Source organism: Vipera berus, assembly GCF_964194415.1.
Source record: "Vipera berus genome assembly, chromosome: 6".
NCBI lineage: Eukaryota > Metazoa > Chordata > Lepidosauria > Squamata > Viperidae > Vipera > Vipera berus.
The window spans coordinates 68,565,351-68,578,598 of NC_138208.1; the positions used below are offsets into that span (position 1 = coordinate 68,565,351).

The 13,248-nt window shown below is 36.0% G+C and overlaps 1 protein-coding gene across 1 annotated transcript in view; it reads right to left on the reverse strand.

Moving 5' to 3' along the window:
• Positions 1 to 13,017, reverse strand: part of POLR3B (RNA polymerase III subunit B) — a 68,308-nt gene extending 55,291 nt beyond the window's left edge. The window contains exons 1-9 of the mRNA XM_081330213.1: positions 12,930 to 13,017; positions 11,253 to 11,285; positions 10,089 to 10,145; positions 9,567 to 9,631; positions 9,121 to 9,196; positions 8,662 to 8,762; positions 6,036 to 6,127; positions 5,169 to 5,286; positions 4,340 to 4,448 (exon numbers count right to left, since the gene is read on the reverse strand). Of these exons, the coding sequence (XP_081186339.1) occupies positions 4,340 to 4,448; positions 5,169 to 5,286; positions 6,036 to 6,127; positions 8,662 to 8,762; positions 9,121 to 9,196; positions 9,567 to 9,631; positions 10,089 to 10,145; positions 11,253 to 11,285; positions 12,930 to 12,995 (717 nt within the window). The 5' untranslated portion in view covers positions 12,996 to 13,017. The remainder of the gene's footprint in view (positions 1 to 4,339; positions 4,449 to 5,168; positions 5,287 to 6,035; positions 6,128 to 8,661; positions 8,763 to 9,120; positions 9,197 to 9,566; positions 9,632 to 10,088; positions 10,146 to 11,252; positions 11,286 to 12,929) is intronic.
• Between the last annotated feature and the right edge of the window lie 231 nt (positions 13,018 to 13,248).

Genomic DNA, 13,248 nt, shown 5'->3' on the forward strand with positions numbered 1-13,248 from the left:
TGAAGAGCTACAGGAATTGGGGCTTGTATGTACACAATCCAATAAGGTTGTATAAAGTTATTACTGATCAAGTTTGCAATGTGCACCTCCCTTTCTCCGGAGTAGCTGCATTTCAAGTGGGATTACTGAAGACTACCAAATCCTGCCTCTGAGCACTGCTTCATATGGAAGAGGAACCTGGATTGTTACTACAACACTGTGTAGGTGCATGGCATACAAACATCACAGCGGGCACTTAGCAAGCACAGACCTGCCCCCATGGAGAATGCAGGATACCCATGGGAAAGCACAAAAAAAGAAAACAAAAACCAGACACTTTTAAAAGCAGTCCATAGTAACTGTAGGAAATTAAGATACAGAACTATCACCTGCCCTCTTTACCGTCACCTGCCATACGAAGGTACTGTCCCCACCAACAAAGTGGAGCCAGCTCTACTTCTCTGTGATGCAATATTAATGAGTATGGGTAATGAGTCAAATCTTATAAAAATAGAAGGTTAGGATTTCACACATAATGCTACCCTTAGAATCATGTTCTTTTGTTTTTTGTCATAAGTGCCAGATTATATTTTACATTGGGGGGAGGAAAAGGGCTTACGATATAAATGAGCTTTTCAGGTTTTAAAATCTCCCCAATCTTTCTATAAATAGTGTTTCAAACTGGGAGACAGCAGTGCAGATGTTTGTGAATTGCAGATAACGTTAAAGCTTCTGCTTTCACCTACCTGCTTGGAATTACACTGTGCCAAAAAGGCATATAACAAAACAACAACAGTAGTTAGGATACAACAACATTGAGGGGGGGTCTAAATATTTTGGAGCTGCTCACTTAAGAGCCCCTCTTGTTTGGAGCATTGCCTTCAAATAGTAACAGAAGAAAGGGGCTTTCTTGGTGGCAATGGAATAAGTAGAACTGCCTACCTCAATATATTAGATGGTGTTCTTTATTTTTCTTTAACAATGTCTGATTCTGCTACGATTTCCTTTACTGGCTGTTAGTTTTACTTTTTGTTGGTTGCCACCACATGGGGTGGGAGATAGTAGCCTCTAGCATTTGAGTATTTCTCTTTTTGCTGCAGGTTTACCTTGGGCCATCTCAAAAACCCCTGAAAGATTGAATTATTACTGCAATGTGGGCTAGACTTCAGAATTTAGAAAATATTTATTTCTTGGCAGTGTATAGTAAAAACGATGTTACAGTTAAAATATTGATTACATTTACAATAATGATTTAAATAAACACCTATAATAAGTAAAACGGTTCAAATTAAATTTTAGAACACTTTGGTCAAATGCTGCACTGAAAGATTTGTTCTGAAGGTCTTTTCATAACTAAAACAATCGTCAGCCACTCAACTTTGCAGAGAAGACATTCTAAAAAGCTGGGGCAACAACAGAGAAGGAGATACTTCTCTAGTGAACTTGCAGAAATTGTCAGTGAATCTGCATAGATTCTCTTAGTAAGAAAGGGGTTCCTGTATGTGGCATTCTCTTAAACTACCAGAATTTAACCTGTGTAGGGCTTTAAAGGTAATGACCAGCACTTTGCCCCAAATAAGTTAATAGTTGGTACGGTGCTTTAAGCACAAATATAATGTGATCGCTTAACATTCTTACCAAGATCCATCTAACTACAGTACTATACTGAATATTTGTTTCACTGAAATTTCCAGGTTAGATACAAACACCACATAAATGAAATTACTGTAGAGAAGAGTGGAGGTTATATTATCAATTTTCAGAGAGAGAGAGATACGGTAGTTGATCAACTGAAGCTATTAAAAAGTGCTCCTGTCTATTTTATAAGTCAGGGAAATCAGGGAAAGTTGCATCCAGAAGCAACCCAAAGTATATACCCAGTTCTTCTGGGAGGCTGTAATCCCATTCACAAGCAGATCTACACCCCTGCCCCCACAATTATGGCTTCTTGCAACAAACATTTTGTCTGGATTCAATTTTAATTTGTCATCCCTAGCCTAGCACATTAGTAACTGCAGACAGGCATTTAGAGGAGTGAAATCATTTCCTGTTACAGAGAAATAGATTTGGGTGTCATGTTGATCATATACAGCAGTGTTATTTTGAAAAACATTGGCAACAGAAGGGATTTCCCAAGGAACACCATATAATAGCTCCCATTTCGAAGAGCAACTATCTCTAAGGAACACCATCTAAAATTTACTTGTGAGATAGGAATAGAACCACTACAAAGCCATGTGTTCTATTTCCAATTGTCTCAGGCTATCTAGAAAAAATACTAGCCAAAGCTACTGAGAGGGTTATGAGAAGCAACAGAAACACATTCTCATTATTGATCCTCAAAGATCAAAGTGACCTAGGTTGTGTCAACTTTATAGTTTGTTCTAAAGCTAGTTAGAAATGGTCGAGGTAATCTGCTTCTTTCAGGATAGCCTGTAGCTGAAAACCCACCAAGCCATCATTCAGATGATTTGCTAGTGAACATGTGGCAGAGCTCATGTTAAAAATAAATCCCTTAACATGGAAAGTTATTTTTATCTAATCCCCAACAAACTGACAAAGTATTAGTGGATATCTGGTATAAGAAAGAATACTTCCAATTGTTCAAAGAATTTCTAAGGGTTATCTATGTATATTACAGTTCTTCAAAAAAACCACTACATATTAAGTGTCCTCGGGTAACAGTAATTTTGAGAAAATTATTTTATCATATATTATTTCACCCTTATTCACTGGTACAGCATTTATATCTCATACTCATCCAAAAAAAAGGACTGTTGCCTACAAATTTCCCCAAAGAGCTTAGGATTGTTTGGAGTTTTATGAGTATAAGTAATCTGTTTTTAGACTAGACAGAAGACAGGTTTGCAAATCACCATATATGAAAATATTACTATCTAAAGGTTAGTTGCTACTTCATATACGATACAAACAGAAACAGAAACCTAATTTCAAATAATTACTAAATGAAGGTATTATAATGACAATTTCTTTGCAAATGTTTTGCAAGCCAAATCCAAAGCATGATACTATAACCAGGATTGTATTACTGTACTGTACCATTTAAATGCTCCAGACAAAAAGCTCTTATTTCAATATCCTACTGGCAGCAAAATATTTATCCATTTCCAATATTAAAAATGCTATTCAGACAGACAGTTTTAAGCACGTATGCTGCTCTAAGAAACGTTTGCTTTCAGGAAAAATATAACATATGGCACAAAAGTTAAAATTTAAATTCATAGTTACTAACACACAAAATAGATAATAAAGCTACATGCGATCAGAACATTTGATGCCCTTCTCTGATGTATGTGAACAAATAATTGATCTGGCAAAATGAATTGGAAGATTTATAAATTATGTAGTATTAAAACTGAAAAACACATAGAAGTTTTAATCCCTAAAGAAAACATTTCAAAGCAGCTCCACACTCCAACCCATTTTTTCGTTGTTGTATTGCAATCAAGCACTGCCCTCTTCTGGCAATGCTTTTCAAATCTGAAATGTAATACAACACATCTAAAAGATGATTATGGCATTAAAACTGTCTCAAAAACAGTTAATAACAAATTTCCAATCAAAGGGCTCCAAAATCTGGTCAGTGTGTACTGGCATTGGCAATATCTGTCATCCTCAGGTATTGTTACTCACTCTCTCACAAATAGGCAACCTTTTTTGATCTGGAACTATATCTAGAATTTTGAGAGCTTGTGATGATGAAATTCACAAAATAATGGTTATAGGAAACTTTACTGTTCACAAAATGGATGCCCTAGGTAGCCTGGCCCGGGGAAAAACACCCACGTAGCAGAAGCCAAATAGTGCTCGCCACCACCTTTTTGGGACCACAAATAGATCTGATATTAGACGCTTTGCCTTTAGTAAGTCAACTTTTAAGAGACGCAGGCAAGCAACAAGGAAGATATAAAATACAGTATTTCCCAGTCTTGTGCCACATCCTTTTACATTTTTTCTCCTTTCTCACTCATGTCTATTTTTCCACCTACTCAAGATATTTTCTCCTTCAGTTGTATTTCTGTTCTCTTCTTATAGAGAGAGAAAAGGACAGAACACTATGAACATTCTAACAATGTCCAAATGCAAGCCAAGTGTTCAAAACCAATGAATAAAAGTGTTTTTCAAACTCTACACCATGGAGTACATTGCTAAGCAGGTATTTTCCAATAACTGCAGTCAGAACCCATTTTAAAAAGTCTTTGGTTGGAAAAGGCTGGATAAAAAACAGCAGACCTAAACAAAATCAGTGGACTTATACACACAAAAGCTATTGTTTTAAATATTTTTTTCGAGTTTCTGAAGTTAAGAATAATATTACTATGGTGTTTATTAAGAATACCTTAAAGATTATTGCTATAGGAATATCTTCTGAAAGGGTGTTATGCTTCAGATAAAACCTTCCTTGTTTCACAGTTATATTTGTTCTGCTCTTCTTTTCATGCGTAGAGCTAGGCATTAGAAAAAAGGAATACAGTATTAATATTTATACTTTTTATTCAGAGAGGAAAAAGTGTCAAGACTTCTTGTATATTTGGAATTTCATAGCCCCAAAATATGTTCCTGTTAAAAATTGAAAATGAGCTACTGTATCGACCGTTTCTCTGAGCTGTGCTCAATAAGAAGATGACCCAGACAGAGGTCAGGTTTTACTCACTATAACTGCCAGGCCAGGAATAGCCAAAAGGTTTGATGGGCAGCAAGAAAAATCATATTGAGCTGCCAGTCAGCTTGTCAGTGAGAGACTGGCCAACGGTTAGCCAGACAAAAAAGCCAAGCAACAGAAGCTGGTGGCAGACTATGTGATTCAGTTGGATTTGGAGATAATCATGCCAGAGGTTGGATGATGGAGGGGACTTGTCTTTGTTGATTAGAACAGGAAAGAATGGTGATGAAGAAGAGAGGGAAAGTGAATGAGGGACAGAGACAGTGGATCAATTGCACCAAGAGAGCTGAGAGAGAAATGGGAGTGAATGTTAAATGGGAGGTTGAAGGATGAAAGTGGATGTGAAGGATATTGAGGATTATTTGTGACAGGATATTATGTTGGGAAATAATTGAAAAGAACCTGTCCCCAACATGTCCAAGTTCTTGAATAATTCTAAAATAACTTTCTAAATTCCAGTCAAGCTTAACAAAAGAGATAGTTATTCAATAATTCTTTTACCTACCTGGTAACTGATGCCCCAACTGTTCCTTTTCTGTCAGCTTCCACTATTATTCGGTTTTTCGATAACTGCTCTTGGATAAGAATTACCTTTTCCACTCCTTTGACAATGAAGTAGCCACCTACCAAATAGAAGATGAATGTTTGTTTATTCAGGTGCTGGAATCTAATTAAGATTTATGCAATTTTGAAATATGCATTTGGAATTTCCTAAACCCTCAGCAAGATAATAAATCCCTGGATAAACCTGGACTCCTTTCAGTCAGGAGAAGTCGTTGGTCACTCTTTTAGATGTTCTCTGATAGTTGTGGGAGAAGGGTAGTACATCTATCTCTTCATGACTTCCTGGTGGCCTTTGATACCATTTACCATGGTATCCTTCTGGGCCAGCTCCATGGGCTGGGAGTGGGTGGCAGAAGATTGTGCTAGCTCACTTGCTTTCTCTGTGGGGCCAGTTCCAGTCAGTCAGTTGGGAGTGAGAGATCCCATCCTTAACCCTTATTTTATGGGGTTCTCGAAGGGTTTGGTACTCTCTTCATTTCTATTTAACACCTACACGAGCCCACTGTTGTTGTATTGTATGCTGCCCAGAGTCACGTCTTGTGAAATGAACAGCTATATAAATATGCTAATTAAAATTTAAGGAATATTAGGGATTTGAATACAAGCAAATTGCATGAAATACCACTACCACTGATGCTGCTTTTTCCTTGAAAGGACACTTAGTAATTGTTTTCATCACTGCAGCTTTGAGCTGCAAAATCTCAGACTACACATTAATTCATGATTGCAAAATCTTAGTAATTACTATCTTAAAAGGAATCAATGCTTAACCAAAATAGCAAAGAATATTAGAAAATAAATTTGGAACCTGGATCTAAAGGACACTCATTAAGCTTTGCAAATTCTGCTGGAGTTTTCCCAGTGAGAACACAATTGGAACTACGTAACATTATCGGCATCCTATAGGAAGAAAAAAAGCATAAATTAATGGTTTATCAGCTGGTCTTTCAGACAGATTACCTAAATACCACTGGAAAAACAGTAAGCCAGATAATAATTGTGGTAGCTAAGGTCTTTTTTCGTAGTTTCAGATAATGAACAACATTTTTGTATTTATATATGAACAGAGAAGTCCCCTATTTCATTGTCAAGGCAAAGCACTATAATAGATTGACTATGACTTGGATCACTGAGTAATGAGATATGAATACATGGAAGTTTGTTAAATGGAAACATTCTTTATAACTTTCTCTTGTCGCTTTTCATATTTCACAACTGTTTTTAGATTAGAAATGCTTGCATCAATGCAGTGAATATATGCAAATATAGGGATTTCTTTAGCCAAATAAGCAAGGGTCAAGCATGGTTTCTATTTAACTGTAATGCCAGCAACAGTAATACAAAAAATTACTACATCATAAAACCTGAATTAACTTGCTAACATAAATGCAGGAGTTCCTTTATGTTATAGATATTTCCATAGCAGGGCTACAATAATGCTGTGCCAACTACTATGTTTAAAAAATAATTATTTGTGCAGCTTAAAAATTATAGCTCTGCAAAGGCCCAAAACACAAGGATTGATCATGAAGTTAAATTTTCATCACTGTCATAACTACGAATGATCAATAAATGAGGCAGCTGATAAATGAGACTATCTGTAACCTAACTACTGAGTTGCTAATTTAGAAAGTTCATTCATTTAGTACAGAGAAATCAAATTACACATATGCAATCTGGCACAAATATCCCAGAGAAACAAGGTAGAGAAAGCAGAAAGAACTGTTTTTATATGCAATAAAAATTACATTCAAAGCTGTGTAAGTACTTAAGCTAAATTGGCTGAAATGAAAATAGGAAAGAAAACGCATGTAATTTGTAGGAATTACTCTTGATTTGACAATAAAACAAAATTGTAATAATGGTAAATGGTAAATTGATATTAGAATTGACATTGCAGGAAAGATTTTAATTGCATTTCTTTATCTAATTATCTACCCATCACACAGACTCAAGATCCAAAAGGGCCAATCAAATCAGAGACCCTTCTCATGCTAAAATTTTTAAATCTTTTTTCCTCTTCACTAATGTTAATGCAAACCAGACTGGAATACGATCTCCAACTTGAGACCTATTCCCCCAAAGCACAATTGCTGTTTGCAATCAAATCACATGACGCAAAAGCACTATGCACAAGATATGCAACTTGGGTTGCACAGCCAACAGTCATCAGTATCAATCCCCTATAGCAGATGGACATGAGGATTTTGTCACCTATTAAGTGTAACACCCAAGAAAAAGTGAGTGTCTCAGCTACTCTTTGTTGCCCTTGACTTTCTGATTGCATTAAGGTGGCTGCTGGTTACAAACAAGAAAAGGTTGCTACTGCTCCTTAATTGCACGAATAGCATTCATTAGCATTACAAAAGCAAAATGAAAGATACTGACCATCACTCATTACCAGTATTTTGCCAATATCATATCAGCATATAAATGCACTAGCAGCTCATCAACAAAACACAACAGGCAACTGCATTATGTACAAACTGACATACTCTTTTAGTTCTTTAAATATGCCTTGAAGCTTAACAAAATCGAAGAGCAAACCAGCATAATCTTTTTTGTCTTTTAAAATGCATAAGGTCCACATTAATAATATAAGAGCCCACCAAAATCGGCTTAGAGAAGTATTTTTGAACAGAGAATATATTGACCCATACTGGCAGTCTATGAATCTACTGTCCCCATATCACCAAAATTTGTGTGTGACACACTGACACATTTTTCATTTATTTTTCTTCTGTCTTTATTATTCTATAGTAACTCAAAGAGTGAAGATACAGAATACTTGTTCCTTCTCCTACTTTTCTCACTCACCCTCTGGTGTCTAGGCCAGCACCTTAATCGCTACACTACACTGGCTCTCTTTACCTTCCTTTTCCCAGCATGCCACATGAATTCAAATCCATATAAAATCTCATTTCTTTATAGCAGAAACAGAGGCTATAGCTGGTACTTGACTTCAGTATGAAGTCAGGTTGTGAAGGACCTGCCATCCACAAGGTAACCAACTTCCAAACACCCCTGGCTCAATACAATTGTTTCTGTGATTAAGAGGATAGTCACAAAGAATAGCTCAGGCCTAGAACCTGCTTTAGCTGTGACATTCTATTCCTGGAGGCAGAGACCCACCACTGCAACTTTTGCTGGATTCAAGCTACTATCTGACCACAGGTAGAAGTTTCTTTAGGTAGGGTTATCCTGAGTGTTTTAATGCTAAGGTAGATTAAATTCAAAACGCTAGACTAATATAATGTCTCTGCTTTACACTCAGGTGAAAATGACCAGTATTATAAGCAAACAAACAAACTTTTATCCATAAAATGCTAATTGTAATCTTGGTGCCTGTTCAGATCAAGGTCATGCCCATTATCAAGCCAAGTTCCTAACTATATTCTGTTATGTGTTAACTAAGGCTAATATTAGTTTCTTACCTGCCAACGGGTAATGCATTACGAATAATTCTTTGGCTGCCTCGGGTATATTCAATGTCCACTGTAATTGGGGCAGAATAAGTCATATCTCTCAAGCGACACTTAAAAGAAAGAAAAAAGTTCCATATGGGGAAGCCATCAACACTTCTTCAATGTTTTTCTCAGAGACTACCATGTTTTTAACTGCTAAGATTGTATCTATAGCAATATAGATAGAATGAGAATAAACTATACTATTATAGTAAACTAAAGTGTTATAGTAGTTGGTTTAGTGGATTTCAGATGCAATGGTTAAAATCTGTGCAAACATTATATACAGAAAAATCTTTTACATTTATGTACACTATTATTCTACTTTAATAGACCACCTCTCCTTAACTGAAAGCTTATTGTAAACTCAGTTTAATTTGACAGTTGTCAAATAATTTTCAAAGTGAAGTGCTGAAGAGCAGCTTATACCTCATGAGGAGAAACAGGTCTTGTTACATTGAAGCTTTCTTCAACATCTGGAGTACCCACATAAATATTGAGATATCTGCAAGATAAAATCCAATAAAAATAATTAAAAATGGAATATGAATCAACTGTCAAATATGTAGTTCATGTTTAATATTACTAGATTTCTATTTACTAAAATTAATTATAACTATTTAGAAAAATCAGACTAAATACTACAAATATTTAACCACAAGAAAAAAAGGTGTTTTTTTCATTAAATCTATTTGGAGTAAAACCATATTACTATTAATCCATCTTAGCCAGATCAATTATATTATATGTTATTCTGCACATCTGCAGCATTTTATATAAGATTTTGTAGCAGATTTTATGGATTAAACAAAAGCCTCCATGGAAGTTAAGGCTCAGGTTATTCAAGCTACAATCTGAATAAAATTTAGGCTTACTTTAAATACCACATTGGATCAGCATCACTTGTAATTTTTTCATTGGCTTTCATTATTTTCTTTATCTGAAAATGGAAGAACATTTACGTAGGTTGAAGGATATGCTATACAGGTACTTGACTTACGACTGTTTATTTAATAATAATTCAAAGCTACAACAATCTTGGGAAAAGTGACTTACAATATGTACTTGCAGTTACAATTGTTGCAACACACCCATGGTCACATGACTGAAATTTGGACTTTTAGCAACTGGCTGACATTCATGATCAGTTGCAGCATCCTGTGGCCACATGATTATGATTTGTGACTTCTGCCAATTTCTGGCAAAAGGTACCCACTGGGGAACCTGGATTCAGTTAACAACCATGTGATTCATTTAATGTCCACAATAAACATTGTAAAATTGAGTCTAACTTGATTTATGACGGCAATGATTTATGACAATATTCAGTCCCAATTGTGGCTATAGGTCGAGGACTACTTATAGGCTTTAATATTCAATAAAACAAAATGGCTTACCTCTACATTGATGAAATAATTGAATGAATCTATATGTTGCTTTACAAGTCCTTTTACCTAAAATAGGAAGATTATCTTCAGTGAAAACAAATACAGAACTTTTGAACTGCTTAAATCTCATTTATTTCACACTTTGAAATGTTACTTGAAGGGTTTCCATAGTATCTTAAATTACTTAAAATATCAACTAAGTTTTGCATAAATAATTCAGCCATCCTGGCAAGGTGAAGATTAGTTTTATAGCGTGCACTATACAATATGAACGGATGTTTACATCTACCTTATATAATAACTATGTATAGTATACTGTATATATTGCATTAGTATGTTTCACCCCAAGGTTGGTGTTCCACAGCCCGGGAGCCAGAGAAGTTGCTTTCCCACAGACCAGGTGACCCAAGTCTAAGCAACCCATTCAGAGAGAAGTGCCAAGCATAAAGGACCTGTAAACAACTGCCTGTCTGTTGTCAAACAAAAAGGCCAGTGCAAATTCAATGCTTCAGGCAGCAAAAGATTATGCAAAACATGTTTTCATGACTTAAGCAGCCCTATACTACCACCAGGCATAACTCCAATGCAAATGGAAAGGTAAATTAAACCATAATTCAGCACACACCCACATCGACTGTTAATAAATGCCAGTCAGTGGTTTCACCCCAGATCAGAGGGGGGAATAACAGGCATGGAGCAGCAACTGACTTGGAGTGAAGGAGCAAGGTATTTCCATTGGGCGGCGGGGGGTGGTGTCTCCCACTCACACAAACTTCTTGGGTCAGATGCAATTTCTAAAGAGGGAAGGGGAATCATCCCTCCTAAGTCTTTCCCCTCTAGGCAGGTTGCAACCTCCCACCAAATAGCCACTGCCTTATTTGGTCCCGGCAGTATTTCTATTCCCTGAATACCTGAAGTTACCACAAAAGCAGCAATGCCTGAGAGAGTAAAATTAAAAGGAAAAGATGTAATATTATACAAAACACAATAGTACAGAAGGAAAGAATTAGCAGTCCAGAAAAAGAAATAACAAAATGCATACCAGGAATATACTATTTTAAATGTATTTTCTCATTATTGTAGATAACAACTGAGTAAAACCAGCAACTATATATAATTACTTTGTAAAAAAAAGATAAAGATTTTCCCGCTTTGATCATACTTTTTACTAACCTTCAAAAAAGCTGGAAGTAGCCTCCATTTTTCCTAAAAACAAAAGAATATCAAAAGATTCAAAAGATGTGGAATATAAATTAAAGAAAAATAGGTAACTTATTTTAATAGTTTTATAATTATTGCTTTATCCATAGTAATATGTACTGATACATTATATGTATCTAGACGGTACTAGATACATGTTGTAATATTAGATACCAGAACTTTTGAGTTAGATAAATATTATACATAAGATTGCAAGTTTAACACATTTATATTTTATTTCTTATTCTACAGAACTGGACTTCCTATCAGATCTCTCATTCAGATTTTCAACAGATTTAAAATTCCCTATTTAGTAAAATAGCTAGGGATCTTCAAGCCATGCTGCTTTAACAAACAGGTTAAATCATGGCCTTCAAACAAATGTAAATATAAGATGATCTTGTTCACATATAATAGCTAATAGATTATTATGAATGAGCTAGCATACTGGTACTCACAAATAGTTGCCATACTCATGGATGTTAAGGGTTAACTTTGCTTTCTGTTATTGACTTTTATTGGCCAGTTTCTGTCTCTGAAAGAGCTAGCATGTTGGATTACACTTCTTGGTTATTTCTAAATGGCTTCTGCTATCAAAAGTAGGGCTAAATAAAACATGGAGGATATCATGAACTGCAAACCAGATATTCTGGCTAGAATCAAAAACCTAAAGTAAAGGAGAAGTGATTAAGCAACATACTGACTCATTCCTAGTAAACCAAAATTCTTGGAACTATTGGCTTACTTTGGCAAATCAAGTCTCCCATTAGGTTCTTCCATTATTGCTTCTATTAATGCTCTACTACAGGGATCTTCAAACTTGGCCCTTTTATGACTTGTGGACTTCAACTCCTAGAATTCCTCAGCCTGGGAGTTGAAGTCCACAAGTCATAAAAGGGCCAAGTTTGAAGACCCCTGCTCTACTATATCATTTAAATATTTTACTTTGGTAGAAATCTGTCAAGAAAAATCACAGGTAAAGTGCATGTTATGTGAGAGATGAACAAGCACCTAAAGTTACTGAAGCACCCATGAACATCTTTCTTCAGTAGTGAAACAAAGCTGCTCTGATCAAACACAAAATAGCAATACTGGTTGGAACAACAGCTGTTTTATCTGGGCTTCCTCAAATTCCAACAGTTTCCAGAACTTCTGATCTCTAAAAAGAGAAATATGGGAGACAAGAATAGCATCTAGTTCCCACAATTAACAGTCAAAAGCAGAGATGAATTAAAAACTACTGCTCTGAGAATATAGTATTATATATACAGGAACACTAATACTAGCAAATCTAATAATCAACCGAATTATATATATATTTTAAAAAATCAATCTTTGGATTTAAAAACCGAGAATTCTATCAAGGATAGCCCTACTTGTCAGGAGATGGTCTCTTTCTAATCACCAGGATGCTGAGAAGGAAAGAGGGTCTGATTTAGTGTAACTACCTATTCTATGCTTCATCTCCCTGAGTGACTAATGTCCCTCTTATATCCTCCCATAGTCAAAAGAGGGTCAGAAAAGGACTAATATAATGAAACTGTAATCAGAAGCCTCTGAAACTAGATTTACTCTCCTTTTTTGACAGCAAGTTTAAAAAGCTTCAGGTCCACAATCGCTTTCTGTTTTGGTCCCGCTCCTTTCGCTCACCTCCACCGTATTTACAGGAGCCGCCGCTTGCTCGGGAGTAAAAGCTCCCAACTCCGCCACATCCATGCTGCAGAACGCTCGCCCTGCAGACCCAGCGTTTCCTGGGTATAAGAGCCTGCGTGTATTCTTCAAATCTGTCCGCTCTGCAACTCACCAGCTGAAAAGAAGTTCCGTTTAATGCGCTACTAAAGCTTATTTGTCGTGAGCAAATGTAAGCGCTTGATCAGAATTAGATGCGTTGTTGTTGTCCGTGGGTGTAATTCAGGCTCCTTGGACGGAACTATTTCACCAAGAGCAGAGCTTATTTACCCCGTACTAA